Source organism: Stegodyphus dumicola, chromosome 6, assembly GCF_044657685.1.
Source record: "Stegodyphus dumicola isolate Sdum_Otavi_A_Nest chromosome 6, ASM4465768v1".
NCBI classification, from domain to species: Eukaryota; Metazoa; Arthropoda; class Arachnida; order Araneae; family Eresidae; genus Stegodyphus; species Stegodyphus dumicola.
The window spans coordinates 172,710,967-172,726,131 of record NC_140773.1 but is presented as its reverse complement, the minus strand read 5'-3'; the positions used below and the strand labels follow the sequence as shown (position 1 = coordinate 172,726,131).

The window sequence follows — 15,165 nt, the reverse complement described above, 5'->3', positions numbered from 1 at the left end:
AATTTCTGGTGAAACTTAATTTGTCAAAATTCACACTAACCAATTGGAGAGAATCATTTAAACAACTTTGCCAGTTTGGCAATAACACTACGCCGGGTTGATGTTTTTAACTCACTATTCACAAGCCTCATTAGCTATAACTATATAAACACCTTTGACAGTTAAGCAATGCAAATGAATTTTACACGTCAGTTTGACGATTTTTCTCTCTACCTCCATGTCTGGTTGGTGATAACAAAAACAATTTTTGCCAGTTTGGCAATACAATTTTTACAATATACAATTTGTAATGCGTCGGGAGGCGTTACTATCTACCACATGCCTGGATGGCGAGAACTAAGAAAAGAATTTGCCAATTCTGCAGTATAATCAAATCACACTGCATCAGTTTGACATTACTACTTAATTTCCACACACCTGCTTTTGAACAATTTCAAAAACTCAGCTAGCAGTTCTTTTTTTTTTTTTTTTTATAAATGCTGGGATGGCATACACATATCAATTATCAACATAAAATTTCAATACAAATAACAGTAAAGGCTAAATAATAATTTAAAATACTTTTTTACCACAAATATCAATTATAATTTACTCCTAATATTTTTAGTATCAGTTATTTTACACAGAAACTTTTACTATTTAAATATAATTCTGAAATGAAATACTAAAATTCAATAAACTTTCAATTCAAACTTTTTTATGAAACCAAAAGTTAATCTTATCTTCGAAGATCAGCAGTATCATGTTTTGATGATTCTTTGCTCGGGCGCAAGTTATAGAAGCACAGAAGATAACCTTTGAATGATCCACTTCAAAATCTGGCTTTAAAATAGCAGACTTCTGACATCTATTTCTCCTAGAAATAAACAAACTCGGCAATTGATATTAGCAAACTTATTCTAAAAAATTCAGCAACATTTTGGGATTAGGAAACCAGCACCATCAAAATTAATAATTGCACTCCTGATTTCCAGTATTTCGGTGGAACCTCCAATTTTATAAGACTGTAATGTATTTTGTAGTCAGAAGCGTAGCTAATATTTTCAGCGCCCGGGGACACCTAAAGATTTTGTGCCCTTTCTGTGTTCCAAGAATGAAAACATTTCATTCTGAAATGTGTATCATCAATTTGGCGCCCCCTGGATGCTGCGTCCGGGAAAAGATGTCCCCCCTTGCTCCGCCCTAGCTATGCCACTGTGTGTAGTAATTGACAAAATAACAGATAATATTCTTAGTAAAACATAAATTTTATTTTTAGTTTACAGGTATAGATAATTTACAGGGATAGATTTTGAATACAGTCTTTTAGTTACAAATTTTTCATACATCTACTAGCTAGTTAAAACTTCAGAATTCTAATTTTTAACAATTTCTTACATTGCTGAGCAACGGTTACATGATACAAATATGGCATTGCTACTCCAATAATAAATGTAGTTATTTGTTAAATAATAAACTATTATAATACATAGTTAATAATGTATAGCAGACACTAAGTTAGGCTAAAATTATACATTACGGATTCCAAAGAATTTTGGTTAATATGGCTGATTGCACTATTCCTTAACTTACTGATTTTAACCAGCTTGTTATTTTTTGCAAGCTGTTATTATTACAGCAGTTTATGAAAATTAAAGTTTGAATTTTCGATTATGTCAAAAAGAGTTTCTAATTCTGGAGCGTGAACAGGATATACAAAGTGAAAACATGTTTTGATATCCATTAAACAAAAAGTGGAATTGCTGCCAAAAATGGATAAAGTTATAACTGTCTCAAAATTATGCAAGGAGTATGCCATTAGAAAGTCAGTGTTTATGAGGAAATAATATTACATAAGGAAATGTATATGATATAAGAAAGCAGAAGAAAAGAATTTTGAAATTTTTTTGGATTCCGACACCTCATTCACAATGAATAGCAGAGAAAGTTATTCGTTATGCTAAATGTGGCGATCCTAACAAAATGATACTGGGTCAAACAGCTGGCACTGAAGCTCCTGAACTATTTGCAGATGAGTTCATTGAACTCATTAATAGTGAAAAGTTATCTCCATAGCAAATGTACAACGCTGATGAAACTGGTGTTTTCTGGCAATACGTACCACAGAATACCTTGGCAACCTCCACAGGAAAGTCTCTAACTAGTCTCAAAGATTCCAAAGCGAGACTAACAATTTTAGCATGCACAAATGCTGCAGGAATGCACAAGTGTATACTCTTTGTGATAGGAAACAATACATGACCTCCAGCATTTAAAGGAGTAAAGATTTTCCCTGTTATATATTGTGCAAATAAAAGAGCATGGATGACACAAGCTTTAATGAATAATTGGTTTGAAAATCATTTCGTACCCGAGGCTCGGCAACATTTGAATTCGGTTGGTTTATCTGATGATGCAACAACTGTTTGGCTCATACTTCACTTAAAAGTTTTAGTGAAAGATAATGTATCCGTATTATTCTTTCCTCCAAATTGTACGTCCATCATTCAGCGTATGGATCATCGGAATAGTGCACGTGCTGAAATGCAAATATAAAGTAGCATTTTTAAAATCCATGCTAAATTTTTTTAATAACGGCAAGACTGTTCGAGAATTTTTGAAATATTTTAGCATAAAAACTGCTGTGTCTCAAGATTACGTGAGGATGTGTTTCCTGATGCTTTAACCCTTTGACGCATGTGATATTATTTTTATAATTTTTTTAACTAAAAACTCTAGAAAATGAAAATTATGATCCTAGAGACAAATAATATATGAATTAAATATAATCTACTCTTGCCCATTGTTCTGTGGGTGGTGGTCGCATGGTGAAACCACCGCGTGTCTAGGACTTTGAAACTTACTGATGTAGTAGGGAAAAAAAACTTACCATTTTCCGCGCGCATTTCCAATAAATGACAAAATTTACGGATTTTTAAAAAATGTATGTAAGAATTGCATTATACAGTCAAAAGTCGTTAATTCGGACACCCATAATCCGGAATGATCTATAATCCGGACCTCAAAGCTAAAATCTTTCTGCGCATGCGCCACGTTGAAGCACGCGCAGAATACGTTTTCGCATACGCGTTTAATGTATAACGGACGGTATAAGCTAAAATTATGTAATTATCTATTTCAGTTAATGTTGATGATTGCGTCGTTCCTTAATCTTCGAATTGGATCCGGCTTATTATTTTTTGCAGACTGTAAGAGCAATTTTATAAAAGTAAGCTTGAACTTTCGATTATGTCAAATAGAATTTCCGATGCTGGAGCTCCCAAAGGATCTACAAAACGAAAGTATGTTTCGATGTCCATCAAACAAAAAGTGGAATTGCTACAAAAAATGGATAAAGACATATCCTTTGTTTATCTAACTGTTCCGAAATCTGTTTATCAATTTCACGCTGCTCTGCGAGAGGGGGGGGGGACATCGCGGTGTGCAATGAACTGGAAATTGATCTGTCAACACTATTGTTATCTTCAGGGCAGATGTTTTTATTTTATTCGGCTTATAATTCCTTACTAAATGTAGTATTTTATCTCGATGTACTCCGTCTTTGATATTATTTAAATCAAATTCCTCGTCATTATAAATATCACGAATACAAATCAAATAGTTTTCTGGTTGCAACTTTCTAATTTCGGCTATGCATAATATATGCTTTACGCATGCGCGCATTGAAAGAAATGTTTAATAAAGTAAACAAATAAATATTAAGCTTCTTTTTTTTGTTAATTTTGATACCCTTTAGATCATAATTACTCATTATTTTATAAATTACGGTTTCATATTTTTAAATTTATAATTTCTGCATGCCATCTTACCAGATTTAAACTGATGATCTATAATTCGGAATCGCCGAAGTCCCGACGAGTCTGGATTAAAGACTTTTGACTGTATATAATTTTTTTTACATTATTTTACAAAGTAAAACATCAGAAAAAACTAAAAAATAAACATTTATGTAATTTTTCTATAGCAGTGAAAATGTAAGTACCTACATAATAAGGACATTTGGATAAATGGATTAAAAAACTCAATAAAATAAGGATAAAAAAGAACTCAGTGCTTTTTTTTATTTCAAAGAACAAATTTTCTTTGTGACACTGTTCAAAGCATGTTTTGTCTCTTTGGTACATGCATAGACCCACATTGCACGTTTTGCACATACATCTTGTTCTATGAGGTGAGGTTTCTTCCTTGTGCTACAAAATGTACACTGCCTGGATCTAAATTTCACTGGTATATGTCCAGTATTATTTAGTTTCTTTTCATCTGGCACATGAAATTTGTGGTTTTTTATGTTAATGGGAAGGGGCCTGGTCTTTTTGGCTTTGTACGGATCGTTCGTTTCCCATTCGTACTTATTTTATTCATATTTCGTCCTAAAATATTCAGAAAATATTTTTAATTTAAATAAAACTTTAATGCAATTTCTATTTTTAATTATAGCAAAGTATATTTACATTAAATTTAAACCACAGGACATAATTTATAAAATCACAATATTAGCTTGGGGAGTCAGAGATGTCAGAGAAAAGTATTTGGAAAAGTATTTACCTTTTTACTGGGCAGGTGCATGTATTGTTTAGTAATAAAATAACTCTGTGGTTTCAAAGCCCTTTATCTATATCCCCGGTAAAAATAAACATTCCTATTTGGAAAGCAAGCGGACGCCATTGAGAAGCAAATGCCAGTGGTTTCAAGGCGCGACCACCGAGCCTCTAGAGGATTGTAAGCATTGTGACACAATGCTCTGGCGCAGTGGCCGTGCCTTGAAACCACATAGCAAATGCCATACATATAGAGGTTTTTTTTTTTATATATGCAGTTTAATTACTGCAATTTTTTATTGTTTATGATAGAAATCATGATGTGCGATGACTAACTTTTGAAATTTAAAGTTGTTTATATTAATAAAAGTAGGTTATTTTGTCCCATCGAAAACGAATTTTAAAAGGCATCCAATCTGAAGTATTAATACCTAAAACATATATAATTCTACAGTCATTTTGTGTTATTTAGATGTAAAAGATCAGTAATCAATTCATTTTCACTCAAAAATTTTCGAAAAAAGAGGATAAAAAAATTTGAAAAATGGTGGTTTCAGGGCGCGACCACCGCACGTAAAAGGGTTAAAAAATGCTTGGCATAATTTATGGCCAGCTACCACATTTCATGGGAAGGATGAAGAAAGTGATAGTCGCAAATTCGAAGGTTGTTGGATATTGCACACTAAAGGTGAAATTTTCCATTTAATGTATTTTGTAAAGAAATGTGGAGAGGCGGTAATAAAGGAAGATTATAACAGATTTTCTTTGCAATGACAGTGCCCCAATTATGAATCCACTAACGGATGGCAAAACCTGTAATATGCATATTTTCTGGTTCTAGATTCAGAAAATGCACTACCGCTAGTGAAGAAGGTGACAGAAAGGTTATTGAAAACGAAACATTTTCGATTGAGAAGTTGGTCGGAATTCTTGACATAGCAATTACAGGACTTGAACAATGGAACTTTATGACTGAACAAGGAATTATGTCTGTCTGCAGAATTAAAAGAGAAAGTATTAGCATAAAAAACGAAGCAACTGAGACAATTTGCATTAAAAGAAATGTTTAAAAAAATAAACAAATAAATATTTTTATTTTGATACCCTTTAGATCAAAAATGCTTCATTGTTTCATAAATCACGATTTCATATTTTTAATTTTATAATTTCTAATCTAATAAGATATCATGTAGACTAATTATCCAATATCCGAAAAAATTCCCAAATCCGGAATTGCCGAAGTCCCGACGAGTCCGAATCTCGGACCTTGTAGTGTAATAGTAACAGTGAAGAATCTGCATAAATTTTACACATTTTCAGTTAGGGCCATTTTATCTATTTATTTATTGAACTCTCAAATATAACTGTGTTATTAAGAACTTGAGGCTTAAACTGTGTGTATGAAGAGCTTTTTGCAAAAATGATAAACAGAAATAGGCATTTTGATATGTGTAAGGCTGTTTATTGGAATATTTTTCTTAAACTTATATCTTAAATATAATTATCTGTGTAATTTTTTAAATATTATAGTGCATTCTATAAATATATTTGCGCTTTGGGGAAAATTATAAGAACAGCTATAGCAACTTGTATAATTTGAATGATTTTACAGTAAGAACATGAACAAGATTTTTAAATTTATCATGTTTAACATATTTTTAAAATATATAGAATTGCCTGTCTGTTGAAAATAATAAAAACTAGGAAATGTGATATAAAGTGGGGAAGGAAAAGTTGGGAGTTTTTGCTGTGTATTAGATTGTTCAGGAGTTCTGTAGACAAGTATGTTCACGATGAGTAATGCCTTGAATAGTACAGCTCATGTAGTGTGCGAAGTATCACTGCAGTGATGCAAGTCATACATTCTATTGTGCATATAAGTGAGTGCATACATGCTATAAGTGATGCATACATTCTATTGATTTAAATTGAGAGAATATGCATGCCATTCCATTCACTTCATCCCTTCACCTTCAAGATAGTCTGTCACTACTGCAGCATGATGAGGTGAGCATTATTGTCTGTTAGGAAGACATTATTACTGATTACGTCCCCAAACAACTGGGCATAAAGATCAAGAACCTTCTCTATGTGCATTTTAGCTTTTATGATTGCACTGGTAAAATTGTGTAGGTTGGTGTGGCAATACAGAATGATGCCTGCCTAGACCACGATTCCACCACTTTTATACCCATGCCTTTCTGGAATTTTTTAGGCTTATTGCATGTGTTTTGCTACTTACAGGTAGAATCATATATAATCATTTGCCAAGCAAAAACAGGATTCATCAGTAAAGAGAACTCTAGTCAATAATATTCCAATCATGGTAATCTCTGCATCATTGCAATCAGGCACATTTTGTAACCTTAGTTACTAAGACATTAATTATGAGTTTCCTTGCATATAACCCTCTTTTTGTTTGATTATAGCAATTGTAGCCAAATAGCGATCCTGAGGGTCTGTTGTGGCACCTTTTCGACTTTCACCATTTGTCACTTGTTTCTCTGCATACATCACCAGTGTCTTTAAATCATTTCCATATTTTTAAGACACTGTCGGCTATTTTTAACTTTTTACTGACCTGTGTCAATATCAATTCTGCATTTATTCTCACAATCACATACCATTTCTCACAATTCATCAGATGTCTTTTGATGATATATTCTATCATCTATGTGCAGAAATTTTATCTAACTGATAGTACATTCTTTAAAATTAGAATTTAAAGCACCCCTGGCACTTTTTCCCACATGCCAAGAGAATGAGTACAAAAATTTGCATATTTCTGTGAAGCAAAGGTGAATCCTATTGAATTACATGAAAACATTGACCTTGAGCTACTGACCAACACTTCATGAAATAGAATTAACATAAAGCACTTTTTTATAGTTGTTAATTTAATTTTCTCCACTAGCATATTTATGCATTGCAAATTTTGTTTCTGCTAATTAAACCAATTAGTACTTTGGAAGTTTTTATCTTAATGACTGACAGAACTGTTTTAAATTAGTTAAAGGATCTGAAAATTGATGGTGATTATAGCTGCTTGTCTGTTGTTGACTTGGGGTCTGAAAATGTGAAGGAAGATAAACTTGAATGCTTAGATGTGAAATATGAAAATATAAGATGTGCTATTGCAGGTAATTATATGAAATCTTGTATATTTCGAACAAGTTTTCTGTAATTAAGTCAAAAGTTTTTTTTTTTTTTTTTCTGAGGGGGTTATAAAATCATATGTGTAATTCGAAAACAATATTATATTATATATTTGCTTTGCATTTTATTGAATAAAATATTTATATAACACATGAAGTATAAATAATATGTTTCTGAAATGTATAATCTTTTTAAATAAAAGATTAAATTATTAGCAAGTATCTCATTCTGTTAGTGAATAAATTTTTTTTACTTATTTATACAAAATATATTTTATTAAGATTGTTAACATGCTATTTAATATGTCTTAATTTATCTTAAAATTATTCTGTTAGTAATAGACCTTAGATCTCAAGGCAGATTAATTTGCAACATTAAAAAATAGTAATGTTAAACATTTAATGTTATGAATTATGATTCACAGTATTTTAGAAGCAAAAATAAAATTGTTTCTGTGAGGTTATGTGATCTTCTTATCCAGCAGCAGTTAGGTTGCCAAATTAAATACTGCTTTTATAAAGTAAGACTTTAAGAATATGATGATTGCTTATGCTGTCTGTTGTTTACACAATAGTGCCAACAAAGAATTCATTCAATAATCAGTTAGTATGAGAAATTAGAAAGCACTGCAAAGAAAGTTTGAATTTTCTGGGAAAAAGGATTAAAGCATTTTAAAAATATTAACATTAATAAATATTTATTCTGAAAGGGTAATTTAAACATCTATTTACATAGAATTTCAAAACCATGCATAAAAGTATGTTGCTCATCAAAATTAAAAGATATTGACAAATAAAGCCTAACTCTTATTTATTTAAAAATGATTACTACAAGAGCAAATTTGCATACATTTATTGTACAAAAGCATTAGCTAGTTTTCCAGTTGATAAATATCCAAAATTGAATTTAAAGTCAAATTTATGGAAATTAAGAAAAAAGGGGGGAGGAAGACCCTCTCCTATTTAGTAAAATCTCTTGGTCAATAGTATTCCTAAATTAGTCTCACACGGAGTTTCAAGACTTTGTTCACATACCTGTGACCAATTATAGTACTTCTATCAAAGACATGCAACTTGGAGTAGCTATTTTTAATGATTCCTCCCTGAGGCATGAGACTGTTCCATGGAAACAGGATCGTTCATGAATAAAGAAAGCAAGTAGTGTGTTTCTTGGTTCCTTCAGATTGACATATATCAAGAATCACAGTTTAGGTTGTATCTGGACTTGCTAGTAAACAGCACAAGTTCTCTTTCTCTGGACTGTGTTAAACATGATGACAACACTACTCTTAATGAGCCCATTTGGAAGATGAAATGAGTGTGGTAAACCATTGTTCTCACATAAAGTCCAATCTTGTAAAGACTGTATGTATTAGTAGAAGACTGATTCGAGTTTCCATATCACCCTAAAGTTTTTAAACCAGCTTTCTTGTAGTCACTTAATATTTTCTTCAACAGGGTTAGGAAATACTCTTTGAGTGCGCTTATTGCTCTTGGCCAGGCTATCTGTGACCAAGCTGTCTATTAACTAATTCACTACTTGGAAAGTAATGTCAAGTTTTTGATATGATGGATATTCAGTTTTTGGGCAACCTCTATTGTTATTTGCCCTTTCTTGTGTTTACCAACTAACCATTTTTGCCCTTACCTTGGGTAATGCATATGAGTAGCCAATAATGATTTTTCTGAGAAACTGAATTAAATTCAAATAACATTGCACACCTGAATTCCAATATGTGTCTATTGAACAGTGCATTGTCAGTTGTTAATTTGCATATTTTTGTACTAAAATATATGTAGAAGCCCAGTTTTGCATTCATTTGCAGATATTTAACATAAATAATTATGGTATTGTGCATTGGTTGAAAATTTTAATCAATGAGCTTATCTTTTGAGACAGTCCTTTAATTGTGCTGAGCAATGTATAATAAGTATGTATAAATCAAAACAACGTAAAATATGCTATCATTGAAATTATTATAATTAATTGTAATGTTAAAATAAATAAAAACAAATACAGAATAATTAAAAAAATCTTAATAAAATGGAAAAAGATGGAAGCAAAAGAGTCAAACATGTACACACTAATTAAAAAAAAAAGTTTTTTAAATAAAATTACTGTTGGTATTGTTTCAAACACAGGCTCGAGAGCCATGTATTGCGCGCTCATGTAAAATGTAGAGAATTTGAATTTGTTTAAAGAGATATAGGTTTTTCTCTTGTTGATGGTATGTAGCCATTTTTTTTGGGGGGGGCCTTCAATAAAATTTTCATGCGGTGTTCCATCATTAGAGTTTTCATTGGAGTTCAACAACACACCGTTGAATCATTAGAGTTTCATTGGAGTTCAACAACACACCGTTTACACAGCAGTAATATTAAAATTGGTGGCAGCATTAGGGATTGTTCCTGAGAGTAAATTTAGAAACAGACTTTTTCGCATGTGAACTTGAGTTTTATGTGAGCGGTCAAGACATTCTTCTCTGCACAAGAACGATCTAATTTTGCATGCAAGGACAGTTCGCGTGGTGAATCCTCTTCAGAAAGTGACAATGTGTCAGAAGGGAACACTGGAGGAAGCGTGATCAAGAGCCACAAAATAGTGAAATTTCCCAGAAGAGTTGGAGTATCCAAATTAGTGCCAGGAGAGTCATCGAAGGAGTCTTCAAATTAGTGAGTACCATTTTTGTGATTTTGGAGAAGTTATGCCAGTTATTCGAGACTAGGTTTATTTTGGATACAGCTCTGTTACTGGGGATCAAAAGATTCTGGTAGTTATTGAAAGTTAGTCTTGGGGTTACTGTTGCTAACTGGAATTTGTTTGTTCTATTGTTTTAGTAACTGTTTAAATTATATGAAGTATTGTAACGGTATGCTTCAGAAAAATTTAGTTTTTAAATCAGTCCAGAGTTAGAGGACAGTATTTATATAGTTGAGATAAAGCAGGAAAAGGTTGCCTCTTAATTAGCATTTTTGATATATGTTTTGTATGTAGGCATAGGTATTATCATTTAGTGTTGTAAGGCAATTAGTGTTCAGAACTGTTAGGGTATTATTCAGTTTTGGAGAGATAGACCTATTGTTGTTTTTGTGTTATTGTATTTTGTGGTAGATTATTTTTCTTTAATTTTCCATAATGGGTGACTTTATGAGGAAATTTAATAAAACTCAGGAGTTAGTGGAGGAGTTTGATACAAATGTGTCTCAGGCAAATAGAGTAAGAGAAATTAGGCAGGCTATTCTAAATGCTGAGGACTATAAAGAAGAAGTGGCAAAAGAATACACGGCAAGAATTTTGGCTGCAGCTGAGCAGAAAAAATCAGAAGAAATAGCCGAACAAGAGAGAATAGAAAGGGAACGTGAACAAGAGAGAGCAGAGCAGGAATGGGAGGGAGTTTTCAAATTGGAAAAGTTAAGAGTGATGAATGTGGTTCAGACTAATAGCGTAGCTTCCATGGTTTCGACAGTTGAACAATCTAGAGAAAAAAGGGTTAATTTGAAAGATCTAGTACTGCATTTTGAACCGAGTAATATAGATATTTCATATTCTTTATGCTATTTGACAAATTAGGGGAAACTGTATTGGTGAAACAGCCTTTGGACACGGAACGTAAATCTTTACTTTTGGCGAAAGTCACCATTGAGGGTGATTTTGGTGTGGTCACCACAAAGGCAGCGGTTACTCCAGTACAGTTAGATAAAGAGTACCATTTGTTAGGAAATAAAACTGCACAGTTGATGGAGGAAATTAGGGAAGGACCGGTTCTCTTGAATGGAGACTCATAGTTAGGTGCATGTGTGCAGGAGTTTAGAGAGAGCTAGTGCAGAAGACTTAGATTCCAGATCAGAAGAAGAGAAAGAGATAGAAATTGAAAGGGTCGTAAATAATAAGCATTCGGAAGAAAGGAAGTTAAATAGTAATACGGAGGAGGCCATTAAAATTCCAGACATCACTTTAGAAGAAAGGTCTATCCTTGCGGAAGTGTCGCCAGCAGAATTCTCGGAAGCACAAAAAACTTGCGCTACTTTAGCGGCCCTGTGGAAGAAAGGGGAAAGTGAAAATGAAAAAGAGTTTATAATTGTCAAGGAAAGACTATTCATAGTAGCAGGTTCTAAAAAAGGGGAAGATAAGTGTCAGCTGTGTATGCCTCTCGTTTTTAGGAAACGGATCTTGAAGTTATGCCACGAGAAAATTTCTGGTCATTTAGGGGTTACAAAAACCAAGGATAGAGTTTTGACACACCATTTCTAGCCTAATTGTTACCAGAAAATTGAAGAATTTGTGAGGACGTGCAATATTTGCCAGAGTGTAGGTCACATTAGGAATAAAAAGAAAGCTCCAATGAAGATTGTGCCCACTATATCAGAAGTGGATATAAATATTGATGCAGTAGGACCTCTGATCCCTAGTTCACGTGAAAACAAATACTTAATTACGTTTATTCGTGTTGCTTCCAAATAGCCCAATGCCAGTCCTGTACAGAATTTAAGCTTTAAAAGTGTGATTCAAGCCTTGATACAAATAATTTCTAGATCAGGTTACGCTAAAGGAATTCAGTGTGATTTTGGTAGATCGTTTACCAGTGAACTTACATCTGAGTTTTTTAACAAGTTTGGAATTAAGGTATATCATTCTTCTGTATGTCACCCTCAAAGCAATTCGGTTGAAAGGTTGCATTCTACCTTGAAAAGGGTATTGAAGGCTTTGTGTTTGGAAAATGAGAAAGACTGGAAAGTAACCAGAGTGATTTCCGAAACCAAATATACTGTAGTGATTCTGGTTAAGCGTAACAGTGATACCATTTATCGTGGAAGTTTAATTGAATCTTATCATCATGAGTTTGTGAATCTGATGATGGAGGAGGTTGTAGAGGATATCGAAAGAGAAGTTGATATTCTTTATCCTTTGGCTGATCCAACGCAGGTGGGTTTGAGGAAATGGATAATTCCTGTAAATGATTTTTGTAGTATTTTTGAATTATATTTTTGTAGATTTAAATTTGTTTGCATCGTGTGTTTCATTTTCAAAATGGTTAGAATGAAATGTATTATCTTAAGTATTAGCATTTTGTAAAATATTTGAGGCATTACATTTTTGTAAAATACTTTGTGTGGTGCAGACATTAGGATTAGTTTTAATTATTTTTGTTGTATTCTTGTTTTGATGTTACCTAAAAGTAAGTGCAGGGTAATGTTGTGTGAACTTGTGTTTTGAAAAGCTGTGAAAAGTATTTAGAATTTTTTCTTCCATAGTCAAGAAAAATTTTTTTATTTATTTTTCCATAGTCAAGAAAAATTTTTTAAAATTAAAAAAAAATTTTTTTTTTTATTTTTATGAGGTGAGGAGTTGTGATAAGATCGCATAAAGGTACTTGGTCTACGATGAATGATTTCAAATTGCAAATTCAGAGTGCAATATCCGTGATGAAATCATGTGACTAAATATAATTTTTTAATTGTTATTAAAATAATATTAAGTTGTTAAAACAGTTGCTATTAAAATAATATTAATTTGTTGGGCATTGTTTCAAACGCAGGCTCGAGAGCCATGTATTGCCCCCAAAAAATGGCTACATACCATCCACAAGTATTTAGAATTTTTCCTTCCATAGTCAAGAAAAATTCTTTTATGAGAGGAGGAGTTGTGATAAGGTCGCATATTGGAAGAAGAAACTGAAGATTAATATGGACAAGCATGCCTCGAAAGCATAAAATGTATATTATTATTTAACTTTTATATGTTTTCAGTAGTTGTTAAGTTGAATTAATTGTTTTTTAAAAATAAAATTAATGTTGGCATTATTTCAAATGCAGGCTTGAGAGCCGCGTATTGCTCTCGCACGGAAAATGTAGAGAATTTAAATTTGTTTAAATAGATATAGGTTTATCTAACTCTATCGGAGTAACCGCTACCTTTGTGGTGACCACACCAAAATCACCTTCAATGTTGACTTTTGCCAAAGATAAATATTTACATTCTGTGTCCAAAGGCTGTTTCACCTATACAGTTTCCCCTAATAAGTCACTAGTATTAATCCAAGTACTATTAGACAGATCTATTCCAGCTCCAGTATCTCTCAGATATTCTCTCTATATCCCATTAATTACTGCTTTCTTAAAATACGGCTCAAAACATTTTCCTAAACTCTTCCTGGATTATTCACCAGATTAGCCTTATTCTTTTCCAGCGATGGACAGTTAGGTCGGATATGTTCGTCCTTTCCACATTGGTAACACCTTATTTTCCACTGTTTCTCGAAACCTGCTTCAATGAAAACTTGCTTTTTTTAGGAGCCTCCTTTTTTCTATGCTCCTCTGATTTAATTCTTTGATGACCACTACTTTTCTGATTATAACTACCATTGGAATCTACATACCACTCTCTTTCTCAAATGGTTTCTTTAACCCCGCTGCCTGTTCTAACGTCCCCGTATCTCTTCGCAAAGCCTCATACCTGACACATTTCTCTGCTAAGAGAGAAGCTGTTTTAAATTCTTCCCAATTTTCTTAAGTAGTGCTCTCTTATTTCTAGAGGGATGCGCTGCTTAGTTTGCTTGGCGAGCATAAGTTCCTTAAGACTTTCAAAATCTTGAACTTCCACTGAACCCAACCAATTATCTAAATACACTCTCAATTCATACACTAAATCCATCCATAACATTCAATTATTTCTAAAATGCTCTTCAAATTTTGTTTTTAGTGCCCAAGAACTAATTCTGAATCTATGCATGAGTAATTTCTTAACACGCTGATAATCATTTCCTTTATCCACTGGTTCTTTCATTATTAACTGGGCTACAACGTGAGAATAAACGGTAAAAAAGGAATTAATTGCGACCAAATTAATCTCATTAACATTTTCTTTTTGAGCTTGTTTCTCAAATAGCATAAAGAATGTGAAATATCTATATTACTCAGTTCAAAATGCGGTACTAGATCTTTCAAATTAACCCTTTTTTCTCTAGATTGTTCAACTGTCAAAACCATGGAAACTACGCTATTAGTCTGAACCACATTCATCAGTGTTAACTTTTCGAATTCGAAAACTCGCACCCGTTCCCGCTCTGCTCTCTCTTGTTCATGTTCCCTTTCTATTCTTTCTTGTTCGGCTATTTCTTCTGATTTTTTCTGCTCAGCCGCAGCCAAAATTCTTGCCGCGTATTCTTTCGCCGCTTCTTCATAGTCCTCAGCATTTAGAATAGCCTGCCTAATTTCTCGTACTCTATTTGCCTGAGACACATTTGTATCAAACTCCTCCACTAACTCCAATAGCAGAGTTTTATTAAATTTTCTCATAAACTCACCCATTATGGAAAATTAAAGAAAAATAACCTACCCTAAAATACAATAACATAAAAACAACAACAGGTCTATCTCTCCAAAACTGAATAATACCCTAACAGTTCTGAACTCTAATTGCCTTACAACACTAAATGATAATACCTATATATATATCAAAAATGCTAATTAAG

At 32.8% G+C, this 15,165-nt stretch overlaps 1 protein-coding gene across 4 annotated transcripts in view; it reads left to right on the top strand.

Annotated features, from left to right (window-relative positions):
- LOC118197636 (cytosol aminopeptidase-like) overlaps positions 1-15,165 on the top strand; it is a 183,322-nt gene that overhangs the window by 74,255 nt on the left and 93,902 nt on the right. For all 4 annotated transcript variants that reach the window (XR_015041762.1, XR_015041763.1, XR_004759631.2 and 1 more), the window contains exon 4: positions 7,549-7,678. Coding sequence is in view for 1 of the 4 variants with exons in the window: in XM_085819159.1 (XP_085675285.1) it covers positions 7,549-7,678 (130 nt within the window). In the remaining 3 variants the exon portion in view is untranslated. The remainder of the gene's footprint in view (positions 1-7,548; positions 7,679-15,165) is intronic.